Genomic DNA, 14,591 nt, shown 5'->3' with positions numbered 1-14,591 from the left:
TGAGGTAAAGGAGCCCAAAGGAAGAGACAACAGAAAAACTCTCAATAGAGTCAGTCCTGCTTCAGGAAATACATAGCTAATGTCAGTTGGCTCTCTTTTCACCAGGTATCCTTGACACGTTGGTAAATCTTCTCTCTGCACTTGGGATTTAAGAACCAAAACAAAGATCAAGATTTTTTTTTTCCCTAAGATGTACTAAATGATTTGGAGTATTCAGCATAATACGCTTAAATGGCCCCTGAATTCTAAGCAATACTGAAGACTCACCCAAAAGCAGAAGTGCCCAAATTGTAAACTGCTTTTGAAAATCTAGGGCTACTTCCTTTGGGTTAGAAAAGAAGAATCTATCCAGAAGGCTGAGTCGTCCAGAAGCAGGTTTGGCATTTCTCACTGAGAGCACCTTGGCATTTAACTAAGTAAGAAATATCTTAAATGGTTACTTAGCAAATCCCAGTATCAGACTGAGGCATCTGGTTTCTGGATAAATGCATACAATCAGACAGCTCCTCATGTATCTTCTAATAGAATAGATTTGTGCGATTTACAGCAAGAACAAGCTATGCCACTCGCTGCTTCAGTGAAAACACCAGCAGTCAGAGTTGTGAGCTGAAGCCCTTTGACTATGGTGCAAATCACATAGGGATCCTTTCTTACTGCAGAATTAATTGTAACAGAATCAATGCCCCCTGGATAAAGCAAAGCGCAGGCTTCCTCTTCCTAATGCAAATCACAAAGCATGTCTCTCTGGGGTTTGTGCATACCTACAGCAACAGTGCTGGTTGGAGGTACGTACAGACAGCAGTTTCTGAGAACCAGCATGACCAGAATGGCAACTGGTGAAAGGGGCCTCAGGGCACAGCCCAGGTGGAAGCACAGGGACATGTAAGATGCAAGAATATGACAGAGCAGCCAAAGTCACCCAGGTGCTTAGGCAAGCTTAAGGCAATTAAAGAAAATTCACTGATAATTTAGAGGAGAGTGCCAAAGGGAAGAGAGAAGAGGAACCACTGGGCAAAGAGGCTGGGAATGCCGTTACAGTAGCCAAAGCCCAGCACCAGCTACAAAGCCATCCCTCTTCTCCAGCTCATTTGTTCTAATTCTCATTTTACCAGCACCATCAGCATGAGGTTGATATGTCAGGAAGAAGAGCTGGGGATAGGTTCCTAAAAACGTAGCTTACACATTTTCAGGCTTGTGTCTCAGGTCAGTTCCTTTGAAAGAAGGTGCGGGCCATTTGACTGGCCTCCTGCTTCGAACTGGAGCTTTCTGGGAATTCCGCCTGCCACCTCCAGGGACAATCCTGTGATATGTTCTACCTGGAAGTGATGGCAGCAGCTACCCGGGTTCCTTGTCATGACAGCTGAGCATACAGTAGTTTTTTTAAAAAACAGCATGCACCAGTGGCACGGCCACTAGACATGAAGCCGTGGTTGAATTCTTCTTGTGTCCTCAAAAGCAGGTGGAACCAGAAAGAAAGGGCATGTTGGCACAAATCAACGCAGGCTCCGGTAGACATAGGCTGACGTGAAGATTGCATTGAGAGTCAGACTCACAGCTAGCAGACCTCGGAGAGCGGAGTTACCAAAATGACCTTAGTGGAAGAGGACAACACAAAGAAAAAAAGGAATAGTAGAAAGAGATATTAAAGAATTGCTGAGATAAATAACAGTGAACATATGTTGTGCTCTTTCTCTCTCTTTGCCCAGTGTTTTCACCATAAGCAGAAATTGCTGAAGCACTTTGCCTGTCAGGAAAGATTCCACTGCCTTCTTTGGTTCTATTTTAGTCTCATCGCTCTTCTCAACACCCGCATCCCCACCCCTTTCCTTCTGTCGCAGTTTAGCACTCTCTCAGTGTTCTTCAGACAGCCCAAAGAACAGGAATAGCCTTATTAAGGTCTTAGAATAGCAGGCAGAAGATCCATTTTGCTACTACTTATTTATTTGATCTCAAGATCAGATCACTACTACAGCACAGGAAAGATCTCAGTTACCCTCGTAGAAACGCTCACACATACATGAAGCTCTCACATGACTTGCACCTACCTCTCCAGCCTGCCAAATCTTCCCCTTTGGTAGTTGTGTCTACCACACAGGTAGATGAGTGTGAGGAGCGATCCTCCTTTTTGATGGAATTATCACTGCAAATACTCCCTCCTTCCATAGCAGATCTCATATCTGCAAGGAGAAAAAGATACGAAAATTCAGAAGGCACCAGTGGAAGCCAAAAGTAGCAGAAATTACCAGACTAAAGCTAGACACGAGTAATGAATGGTTGGCTGGTAAAATCATGAAAGGATCGAGGACAGGAGCTAAAAACAAAAGGCAAATTTCACTGCTGTGCAGCAGAAGTTGCCTGCATGTTTGTCTTATACACTGTCCCTATCAGCATCACCACGCCCATGGTTAAAGGAGTTACCCAAACAAGGGTGAAGGCAGTGGCAGTAGTATCCCTGGGGCACCACTAAGTGAGAAAGGGACCTCTGTTTTGGTAGACAAGAGGCTCTCCAGGCCAGTAGATTCTTAAGGGAGCTTTGGTAGCCTACCAGTCATCACCACTTGGGCTTTTCCTGAAGGTTTCCCATCTATTGTGTGGCCTAGATGACGCACAAGCTTTGCTTGCAAGCCAACTCCTTCCTACAAATGCATTTCCAGGAGTGCAGCAGGCTGCCAGCATACCATGCATTCCCCGCTCGCTGAGGTTCTTCTTTGGAAAGGAGGACAACTCGGTGGCAAAGATGTTGCTGTCTGAGTGGGTGTGCTCCTCTGAGCTAGTTGGGGTGAGCAGAGCCTCATTCTGAGATGGGAAAAGCAGCAGCTTCTGTCCTTTCAGGTTCAGGCGGGCAGGGCTGATGAGTGGCCGGCGGTACCGCAAGGAACCTGAGCTGGAAGTCACAGAGCCAGCCACCGACGGTGCTGGAGAGGGGATGCGGGAGGGAGCACAGCTGCCGGACAGCAGGGAGAAGTGCTCTGAAATGGAAACATCCCCAAAGAGAAAATAATGACATTATAATCTCAATACAACAGGCACAGTTTTCTTTGACAATTCTACAAGAAAAGGGAATGGGAGTTGCAAATGTCCAACACGTCTTGTACTATAATTCTTTATTCATTCCAGTTCCCACACTGCAAAACATGGAGAAATTCCACATGCGCTTTGGTACACTCAAGAATGACTTAGACTAGAGATAGGTTTATCAGGAGCCGGGTGAGCTTTCTCTCTGCTCAGTTGTGCCCATTCAGGAGAGCCTGCATTACACATGCTGTTTTGCAGGACAATTAACTGTTCTGGCATGTCCTTTAAAGGCTGTTGGGGAAGTGTATCAGGATGCAAGGAGGTTTGCACAATGGCATTAGCCCAGGCTATGACTGCATTTCCAGCAGCAAACACTTAAGCAGCACAGCCAAAGGATCCATTTGGGGTCAGGAGGGCAACAGACAGGTCACTGGAGGACACGGGAGCAAAAGGGCAGAGCAGACAGGGTAGCCAAATTAGCAGTTCCTTGGGCTGGGGAAGGAAAGTGAAACAAAAGAGCTGCCCTAGGAACAGTTTAAAGTCTCCTATCAAAGCAGTCTCAACTCAGCTGTAGAGCAGGGAAGGGATCCTTGCTTTGTCTCACTGATTTCACTGTGAGCTCTCCCAGGGAGAAGGACATCCAACACATATAGCACCTTATTTTAATGCAATCCCACTCTTAGTTGGAACGCTCTGCAGCATTTCTAACAGCAAAACTGACATTTTCACTGGGATGTGAGCAGGGAGGAAAGAATTAAACTTGGATCATGTGTTTCAACCCACTCACTGCAAATCCTGCAAAGACAGTTGCTCTGGAAGGCCTAGTGCATTACCTGATGTAGGAGATTCCTTGGACTGAGATGACTGTGAGGCTGGTCGACTTCCGCTGAACAAGTAGCCAGAATCTAAAAAGCAAAAATGAAACAGTTTGAACCCAGCTGGCTCAGCTACTGGAGGTCTATCCTTCAGAAATGTAACTTCATCATCTTGTCATCAATCTCAGAAGGGGATGGGTGGTAAATGTAGGCGGGAAAAATGTCCCTGTTTTCCTGGGTAGGCTATATGCCAGCATCAGAATAATCCACTTTTCCCAGCTGCAGCAGAAGAGATCTGTCCAGCAGGCTCCAAAAACAACCCTCTGACTGTATCACAGCCTGGCTTGCCTTTACTTTAAAAGGAAGAAGGTGAAGATATGGTTGTATCCTTTTCTCATGAAAAGAGCCTTAAGGGCGCATCATAGGGTGAGACGAATTCCCATCTAGCTGTCAGGCACAGTAGCCATAATAATGAGGCAGGGGGGAAAAAAAAAAAGAAAAAAAAAAATCAATGAAAAGTAATGAAGTCAGGAAAAAAGAAGTGCTACAAATGAAACCTCAGAGCTTAAATCAATTATTTTTCTTAGGCACTTGATTTACATAATTTTAGGCAAACAGCTTTGGAGGTTGAAAACCTTGCTGTTTGCGAAAAATATTCAGCCCTGACAGCAATCTCTCTCCAGTCTGTCTGGCTTTGCACCTTAGCAAAAGCAAGCGCAGACTCCACACGGGTGGTTTAGCATGCAAGGGGAATCCCAGCCACCTGCTGCATTTGCACCTGCCCTTCCAGTGGCAGTTAGCTCACTAGAAAGGCGAAGGCTGTGCCAAAAGCTGCCATGCTGCTGAAAGGTTTGCATGGCTGGTCTTTCTCTTGCTCTTAGTGGATCTGGCAAAACTGCTGGCAACGTGAGCTAGAGAAACGTCAAATGAACTAAAGAAACCCCTGCAAGACTACTCTCTCTGCTGCAGTGTTATCCTAGAAACTGCCACATTTCGGCCCCTCATCTTCTGGTAATCAGTTAGTGACACAAGAAAGCTTACCTTTCCCTGGATGGAGAATAGCATTTGAACGCTATCTCCCATCTGTTAGTTTCAAGCACAGCAAAACTGAGGGCTTATTGAGTTACTGGGAGAGAGTCTTTCCTTAGGCCCATAAACCTTCCCTAGACTGTAACAGAGCCCTTAAAAACAAGCGGAAATGCCGTCTCTAAAGCAGCTTCAATAGCTGTGATAATGCATTTCAAATCCAGACTTAGGGAAGAGCCTGCCTTCAGCTCTGCTCCCTTCAGCTGTAGCAAGAAAAGCAAACTACACAAAGCAGCTAGAAGGAAGGGAGCAATTGCTCTTGCCAGGTCAGTTATCCTGATGCTCCCAATCACCTCCAAAAGCTGCTCTTCTCCATTCCCATGTCTAACTGCTCCTTCTGTCTCTCTCCCACACATAGCCTCGTAGCTTATGCCATACTGCCACAAATGCCTGGAGAAGCCTCTGGATTTCAGTAAACCCACAGCAGGCAAGCACTCAGTGAGACTTTTTGTTTCACCAAGATGACAACGGTATGCTGCATAATTTCTTAATGCCAAAACCCAAATTACCAGTGCTAGATACTCTTCTGTGCCACAGGAGCAGCAATCCCTGAAGAGGAGTATAACATGTGGATACCTCAACAGCCTATTTCCTTCTGAAGCATCGCACCACTCCATTGTCATTTCCATTGGGCCAGAAAGTTTCATGCACACTTACCTGCTCTGGCCAAGGAGGGGATGGTACCCAGCGAGAGTGCCCTGTTGAGACGACCAGGAAGAGAGGAAGAAGAAGTTCTGCGTGGGGATCTGAAGAGCTGTTGGTTTGTCAGCTGGAGAATACTGGGTGGTGTTGGGACAAAGAGAGACGTAGCAGAGGAAGGGAAACCAGTCCCAGTGCCGCTGGGAAAGAGAGTAATCGAATCCCCAGAAAAGTACCTGCAAATGACATGCATGACAGACATTTAGCAATGAGTACATTCAAGGAACTCACTCTCTCAGTTGTACTACTTGCATGAACACTTGCTTTGTTATCAGGTTTGTACTAATTTTTCAGTGCAGGAGTGCAAGATGCAGAATCCTTAAGAGTTTACAGGAATGTTCCTACACCTTTGAAACTGGGGAAGGAAGAACTGCTCAACCTTACTTAAAGTATTGTGCACCAACCTGTCCCACAATACAGGGTGGAAAAAATGGTGGAACAGCTTAGGAACTCAGGTGCAAATAGGCATAGTACCTTGGTTTTCTCCCTGGACGAGAAAATTACCTAGAGACCACCAGAATGCTTTACAAAGTCCAGATACGCATAGGACCAACAATAGAGTACATCTTATGTTTGTTATGTGCACATGCAAACAACATGCTTAGAAATGTCATGACTGTGGGAAGCAAGTAGTTATCTACGAGTCTTTAAAGTCTTTAGAAACCAGAATCAACACCTTACCTCTGATGCCAGTATAGAGAAAAGTATTTTTATGGGTACCTAGATAAAGGTTTAGGCACAAGAGCTCTGTTTTAAAACTAATATTCAAACCTCTTTAATACATTTGCCTTTATTACACTTCTGCGAGGTAAGGAAGACTCACTACCCTCATTTTACAGGTGGGAAAGAGAAGCAAAAAGAACCTAAGTGACTTGTTGAGGGTCATGTAAAAATCCTATGATAGAACAGACACACAAACCTGGCTTTTCCAATCCTAAATTGAGCCCTAAACTGTTACATTTTCCTTTCTCTGCTTATCATTATTAGCCGCAAATATGTACTATCATAGCCACTCAGAGGGAACTGTGCTCTGTAGCAGACACTGCAAGAAGTGTCTTGCTTCTAGCACATAAAAAACAATCTCTTTTATAGTGCCTGGAAAAAATTTGAATTGGCAATAATAATGGCAATTGTATTTCTAGGTCTGTGAGTTGTTTTCAGTGGGTTCTTTCCAAGTGAAAGAGGGGAGCTGTAGAACAGCGTGTCCAACTTGAGAACACAAGACGAGCGATAACAGACAAAACACGCTAAGGGTACCTGTACCAGTTAGCTTGATTTTTAAGTACTACAGACATAAAATGACTTCTATTTTACTGGTAAAATAACTGTATGAGAGGACTTTGTATTTTAAACAGTTTTTGTAGCTAGCACTGCCACAGTATTTCACACTTAATTACTGTATGCAAATAAACTATGCAATTAATTTCTGATACCCCCATTTCATCACCTACCTTTGCGGTGGTTTAAAATTTAAAAATCAACCTAAGCTGAACAGCCTTTCAAAAATTTACTCCTATTTTTACCTTCTTTCATTCCTCCTTGCAATCACATACTGATCTTAGTCTGTGTACAGTTTAATTGACTACATTGCATCAGAAATGAGGAGTCAGCTTTGGAGTCTCACTTGTGTCCTCATACCATCAAAATGAGCATTTGAAGAATGTTGCAATTGAAAGTATAGTAATTTTGTATTATTTTTAACAATTGAATAAAATACATGAAAGAAAGTCTAGAATATGAACAAGATCTCTCAAGGATCTCCTGTAAATTTTTTGTTTGGTTAGAAACAGGTAATAGTCTTGTCAAATAAGTCACGATGAAGTACTGATGAAGTATGAAGTATAGGTATTTTAAAATGGAGGTATCAGACTTTGCAGCATATAATCAAGCTGCAACCTTTGGAGGTTTAATCTAACTTCTCATGAAAACACTGAGGCAGATGAGAGCAGCAACACGGCTTTTCTTCTGTCAGAGGAAAGCCAGTAATAAATCAGAGCGTGAAGGAATATGCGTATCTCAATCTTGCACTGAGGTGATTTATGCATGTGCCATTCCCTCTTGGAGATTAAAGAGGTGATGCAGCAATATTATGCAGTGCTAGCATGTCCAGAAGAAGCAGTCTAGAGTTAAGATTACAATTTAAAATATCTTATAAAACTACTTATCTGCTAGTACGAGGCAGACATCAACAATCCCGACCAGCTTAATCAGGCTGAACAACATCTGAGCCAACCAGCTTCCTGGTGCTTGCAAGCAGGACATGCCTTTAACAGCGGCAAGGAACTCGTCAGTCTTGCAGCAGAAACTGCCCAACCTCTTCAGGTTCCAGAGGACCTGGGAAGGGTGTCACGCTTCGCAAACGTGCAGAGTCCTTTAGTGCACATACATATACACATTTGCCCCACCACACATACAGATGTAAATAGCAGATGCACATGTCCATCTCAGCTTTGCAAGAGAAAATGAATGGGAAAGGAAATTAAAAGTGCAGCTCAGGACTATGATATGAATCATATCAGAAAGAGCGATACCTACCACTCACTGTGCCATGTCTGTGAAAGGCCAAATCAGAGCATCGCCTGTGAACAACATAGCTTTTTTTCCTAACTTTGCACCTTTTGTATCTTTGGGCTAAAGGATCCAACTTTACACAGCTCCTTGCTGTGCTGGAAAACAGCTTATCTGGCTTATTGGTTTTTGGCAGTTTTTCACTCAATGGGCTGGAAGATATTACAATCATTTATCACTCATAACCGCAATCTCTTCCCTGGGATTGTAACTTTTTTGGATCGGACTTCCATGGGCTCTGCTGCTCAACAGCCCCACTTCTTCTCAACCTCACCAAGTTAGTGCAGTCAGATCCTCTGGGCAGCTGATGAATCATTTGTCTTGCACCATCCAGAAAAGGAATTTTTCTGGTTAGCAAAGAAGAGCTGAAGAATTTTAAGCATAGTATATTAATGCCTTAGGATTGAATGCTGACCAAAGAACGGCTTAAATATTGATACGCTCCGAACAAAGTAAATTCCTGCAACACGTGCAAAATCCTGTTCCTTTTCTATGCGCTTTTCTCTTTAGTGTTCGCCACTGTCATGTCAAGAGGGCTAGATGCTGCTAAAAAGCAGGGGTGCTGTCATGGGAATTGTCAGCTGAACTAAAACTTCTTTCAGAAGCAGATGAAAAAAAGGTGAGGAGATCAGGAGTATCGTAAGGCAGGAAGCAGCCACATCACAGCCCTGGAATGGAGCAGTGCAGCTATCTTTGCTCTCAGACTACTGCATTGCTCCAAGCCATTTGTGATAACAGTGGGTCTGGTAACACTGGAAAAGTAACCAAAAAAGGAAGAAGGGGGGGAAAAAAAAAAAAAAGGCTCTGGAGTCAGACAGTTCGTGGAAATAGTCAGGGCCCGGAAGCCGTTTATTTCAGGTATCGTGAACATCAAAAATTGGGTATCTTAATTAGTGTTTACAATGATCACAGCGTTACTAGACAGTTGGGCACAACTCTGCTACACAGATACTTTAAAAATAAATAAATAGAAGGTTAAAGAAGAGTATTACATGGTATGGGACCGTACACTGTCCTGAAGAAACACCTCCTGCCAGCAGAGCCTCCCCTCCTCTGTCCCAATACCTCCCTCTTATCCAAAGACACCACCATATGTGTGCGCCTTTTTAATTCACATTTTACACAGAGATGCTGCATCACCCCTGGGTCAGAGAGAGACATGGGAGAGCATGGGTCAGGTCAGACTACAGGGCTGTAGATGGACCCCACTCCTATTATCAGATAATTCAGTACATGAAGTAAGAAGGTAACATGCAGTCACAGTCAGGCAGCTTGCTCTACGGGCCCAGCTTCATCTGCCTGCGGGCAGCCAGGGAACCATGTGTCAGTCATGGGGTAAAATGTTTCCCTGGACTTAAGGTCCCATCATAATTTAGCTATGAGTTATCCATGTATAACTGCACCATTCTCTCCAGGCAGCATGGGTGCTGCTGCCCCGACTGCAGAAGTAGCTCACTATTGTCTTACTGCTGGCTGTGAGATAAGCAAGTTTCTGCAAGCTGACATGCAGTCACTTGTCTGGTCTGCTGCATCACATCAGCCAGTGCCATAACCTGTGCCTCCAGCCAAGTTGACAGAATCAGGAGTAAAGAGCAATACAGTGAATAAAAATCAGGCACAGGGAGAGGGGAGAATCATGCTAAAAAGGGGCACAGGTCTCGGACACATTAAGATTTTGATATGTGACTTAGAGAGCTAGAAGCTTTAGCTGCAAAGACTAAGAATTCTTTTCTCCTACATGTTGCCCTGCTTTGGATGAAAAAGGAGGATTGAATTATAGCTGAAAATACTCCAGCTGCCAGGTCCTGCACTAATACCTTCTAGAGTACAGACAGATGTTTGGCATCAATTTTGCCTTCCCTCCTAGCTGGCGGCACAAAGATAGGGTGTATACGCACATCCCACGTCTACAAAAATCCAGACTTGCTGGCATGACAAAAATGTTCAGAGGACCTCTTCCCTGCCTGTGGACTTGATAGCTTTGGTCCCAAATGAGGCTTTATGGGGAACGACTCAAGGTACACTTCAGGACTGAGTACTGCCCCTTCCACATGAGAGCTATGGCTCAAAGAGGCCCCAAGTGTACTTGCAGGTGACGGCACACCTGGAATGAACTGGCAGGTTATATGTGACAGCACACAATTTCAACAGCATCTCTTTAAAAACGAAAGCAAAGCCATACACCACAGCTCCCTGCTTTCATGAGTGGAGTGAGTCTGGAGCAACCATCTGGCTATTAATTATATTAATTTTTATAAGAGTATAAATAATTTGTCCACAATACATCAATACATACTTTCTATAGTATCTAGGCATGATAATTAGCTTCACATAATTTCAGCATACTTGAAAAATATTCATAAAGCCAAAATAAAACACCACTACACCATTTTTATATTCCCCTCTTGTCCTCACCCTTTGACACACCCAAGCTCAGTTCACTAGGGCATGCAAAGCACAGATGTAGGAAAGGAGGAGTTAATAGAAAGGAAAGAACAGGATATAAATATAGCATATTTAGAATTGTAAAGGGCCACAAAGGCGTCAGTTCGCATGCGCTGATGTCAGTGAGGGTTTCAGGAAGACCAGAAGTAGCAGCAGCAGAGATGCCTACTTGGTTGCTAGCTCTGGGTTCTCCCTCAACCCCCCTATAGTCTGCAGAGTTGCTCAGAAATTTAAGAATGCAGCCCAAGTATCCTCTTATTCCCAGCCGCACTCACTGGTGGCAAATGAAGGACAAAAGCACTGGCCTGGCAGACATACAGGCACTGCTGTCCCAAGTTGCAGCTGCGTCAGTTCCACTGAAGCAGAGCAACATAGTGTTGTCAAAAATCTCGTCCAGGGAAAGGCACTTAATGAACCCACATCGGCCCCTTTATACACCCAACTCTGCTGGGCAGGGTACAAGATGCTTTTGAGCTGGCAGATCAGCCACGGCCACTGAGAGAGCAAAGACCACAGTCAGCCGCTTTGTGCTGGAGCAGATTTGATTTCAAGTGACACACAAACCCACTAACAATCCCTCACCACCTCAGCTCCATTCTGTAGTACCATCCTCTGGTCCAGAGGCCGGTACCATGGCCAGTGTAAAAAAGCAGCACCTGAAATTAGAGGCTTTGGGGCTAAAATCCTCTAATACTGTTGAGAAGATGTTTGCATGCTCTGGCCTGCATGGCTGGGAGAAGCCTCAGGCAACAAAGCTGCACCTGGCGACCACAAGTTACCACATGTCCCTCTGTGGCCTGAAATAAGAGTCCAGCTAAGTGAAAGCAAGAAGCTCAAAGCACTGATCAAGGGGTTCTGGATGATTTTTGTGTCAGCCATGTTAGTAAGTTACCAGCCCTTTGTTAGCTATTAACCCCCTCAGCTGAAGGAAACGTATACCCATGTGTCATACAAAATAGCACCTCAGCTTCATGAGGATGGTGGCACGTTGCTCAGATGTTGGACTTGCACCAAAATACCTGAGCTGGAAGCATACATTTCCTTCTGCTGGACTCACTGTGGGGGAAGCAACCAGGCAGAGTTAGATGCCATATCTAACTGCTGAGCTATCTCCTAACTGAACCTCAAGTAAAAAATGCAAAGTTGGCAAAGCACCTTCTTTACAGAACCTACAGCATGGCATAGTGTTTAGAATAGTCTATTTGGCATTAAAATCTAGTACTGCAGGAACAGTCTCAGTAAAGGCAGTGGTGGTTTAGCTATTTTTTTTTTTCCCAGAAACAGTCAACAGTAAAATACCGCTAACTTATAACTGATCTTCTTCAGGCCTAATTGTCTAAGGAGACACAACTGGTACAGATCGAATGCTCGCAGTTTATAAATCAGAACACCTCTGGAAAACACACCTTCCTCCTCCTTTCTTCCCTCTCCTCCAAAAGATCGATCATCCTCTACCATCAGCAAAAGCATGTGAGAAAAGCAGAAAGAGAGGAGACTGTCAGCATCAGAGTCTCTAGAAGACCAAAAATTCAATTGCTGCAAGTTTGTTTTTGAGGCTTTCAGGTTTTTTGTTGTTTTTAGAAGCAGCAGCACAGACATGCTGAGGCACCAAGAAGTGGGAAAATAAGCTGTCACCTGAGCAAAGACAAAAGCTTCTTTGGCATTAAAATCAAACCATGCTTCAATATCTGTTTTGTTACTTTGTTTTGCCTTTGAAATTTTTCCAATTACGAGTCCAAAAGTTCTTCAATTTAAGTTGCGGACAAAGCACCACAGAGACCAGGGCTTCAGTTGTACAGCTTGGCCGTAAAACGAAGTAGCTTTCTGATGTTCTGACGTATAAAATCAGTGCAATCTGTAAATATACTTCATTTGTATTAATCTACATAAAGTGAAGACAAATGGATTGCTTGCTTGCATGTCAATTGCAGTTAACATATCTCCCAGATGAAAAGATTTTAAACTCTTTCGGTATAGATTTGCACTTGCTGTGCAAACAGAGCTAAAATATTTCTTAACAGTATTCAGGCTTCACAGTGTAAACCCCACTCCTTCCCACAGTTTTACCAACTGCCCGTTCCTGACACCTAGTGTGCAGCCTTCCCCTCCCTTCACAGTACTGCACAGGAAAAAAGACAAGAGAAGAAAACATCAGGCACAGGAAAACAACGTAACACTTAACAGCAAAACATCAAAAAAGGCACCAGACCCCAAGGGGCTCAGAGGTGGGGCATGTTTAAATTGAAAGAAGAAAAAAAAAAGTGCTGCTAAAAAGAAGGGAGGAAAACAGCTGCCCAGAAGAGACAGGAGGCCACGTGAAATAGGACAAAGTGAAACTTAATACAGCCTTGACTTTCAGCTCCTGAAAGCAAAACATCTGAAGAGGCTGACAAGCATCTTTAGAGGCTGCCACTTAAGAGTTTCCTTGCTACTGGGCAAGAAAATTTGGACAGATTGATTTTATTCATATTAAAAAAAGAAAGGATATTGCCATTAGAAATCAGGCATGACATTACCATGACCATCCTCACACATTTTAACAGTTTGACAGCTGCTCACACCCCTCCTCCTTCTAGCGGTCTCAATACATCCTTCTAAACATGAGATTCCTCCCATCACTTGGACATACTTGACAGCAGAGCAGCAAGGGGAACTGCTCGCCTCTGCCACACCAGGCGGTTGCAAGTTCACGTGCTAGAAGCTAGCAGGAACTTTCAATCCAACTCCTATAGGTAAGCGCAGAAGACAATCACAGCTAAATAGAAACATCAGTCTTTTCCTACATTTAACTTTATGGGGAAAACTTGAAAGTACTGAAGCAGGAAGAAGGGAGGAAGTCTAGATGTCTTATTTCACTTAATGGACGTAATAGCTCAAGGTTTCCTGGGTCTTCTGCGCAGCTTGTTTAGAGAACGGCAGAGCTGGCACTGGATTTGGTTCCAGTGTCCATTTCATTAGGTGGCTTTGTCTACCTCACTTTTAACAGCAGATGGGCTGCGGAACGATGGTGTTGGAAGGGCCGCTGCAGTGGGGAGTTTTCCAGGGGTGAAAACATTATAGCGATCACTGCACTGAAAGGAAAGCTGAGTAGACAGTGATAGCACATCCATACACAAAACTGTCGTGTCCCCCCGCCAATTCCTGTCCTTTCACCAGCCTACTACCGTCTGTCCTAGCATTGCTCCCTGCTCCAACAGGCTGACAGGTACTGAAAAACGACTGGATTTTTAAGGAACGTTTCCTGCTAAATCTCCTAACGGAGAGTAGGAAGGAGGCACCAGAGTGACTGTGAAAGTCTAACCCAGCACTGAGGACCCTGCACGCTTCTGCTGGCCTTTTTTCCTGTTTTGATGAAGTCGCGTGGCTTCTTGTAAACAATTCTCTAAATTCAATAAAGTGTCCTAGTGGGAAATGGGACACAGTGGTTATTAGTTAGCATTTTGAAAGTCTGAGACTGGAACAAGAAACGATCTGTGACCGTGAGCTGGAAGACAAACCTTTTGGGTCAGGATTGATAAACGATGGGAACACGGAAGAGTGGAACCAGACTTTGCAGATGCTGGATTCCTTTTGTGGACAAGTAAGTAAACAACCCTCAGAGCAGCATCATTCACAAGCACCAGAATGGAGAAACGTGTTCTGTTTGCTTGGAGGTGGATATTGTAGTTACCTGAAGGCACCATTAAAAAAAGTTCCAAAGGAGAGCACATATGGCAAGAAGGTTTGTTGTCCCCTTCCCGTGCCAGTTGTTAAGTTACAGGCACATGGTCCTTCAGCCAGGAGCTGTACCTTCCCATGACACACTCAACTTGGCTTACTGTTAACGAATCTCTCCAGAGCTTTTGTTAGCGCTACCTTTCTGCTTTCACAATGAATACCAGTTTGAAGAACAATAACTATGAAAAGCTATGAAATATCTTTTGTTTCCTTTAAAAAAGCTTCTGTAATTTCACCAGCATCTGC

At 44.1% G+C, this 14,591-nt stretch overlaps 1 protein-coding gene across 1 annotated transcript in view; it reads right to left on the bottom strand.

The window, feature by feature from the left end:
* Nucleotides 1–6: 6 nt before the first annotated feature.
* Nucleotides 7–14,591, bottom strand: part of TMEM201 (transmembrane protein 201) — a 24,846-nt gene continuing 10,261 nt past the window's right edge. The window contains exons 7-11 of the mRNA XM_009325272.1: nt 5,574–5,791; nt 3,849–3,920; nt 2,679–2,969; nt 2,046–2,177; nt 7–1,591 (exon numbers count right to left, since the gene is read on the bottom strand). Coding sequence (XP_009323547.1) covers nt 1,494–1,591; nt 2,046–2,177; nt 2,679–2,969; nt 3,849–3,920; nt 5,574–5,791 — 811 coding nt within the window. The 3' untranslated portion in view covers nt 7–1,493. The remainder of the gene's footprint in view (nt 1,592–2,045; nt 2,178–2,678; nt 2,970–3,848; nt 3,921–5,573; nt 5,792–14,591) is intronic.

Source organism: Pygoscelis adeliae, unplaced genomic scaffold (assembly GCF_000699105.1).
Source record: "Pygoscelis adeliae isolate BGI_AS28 unplaced genomic scaffold, ASM69910v1 Scaffold36, whole genome shotgun sequence".
In the NCBI taxonomy this organism is placed as follows: Eukaryota; Metazoa; Chordata; class Aves; order Sphenisciformes; family Spheniscidae; genus Pygoscelis; species Pygoscelis adeliae.
Note: the sequence above shows the minus strand (reverse complement) of the source record. Positions and strands in the feature narration are given on the sequence as shown.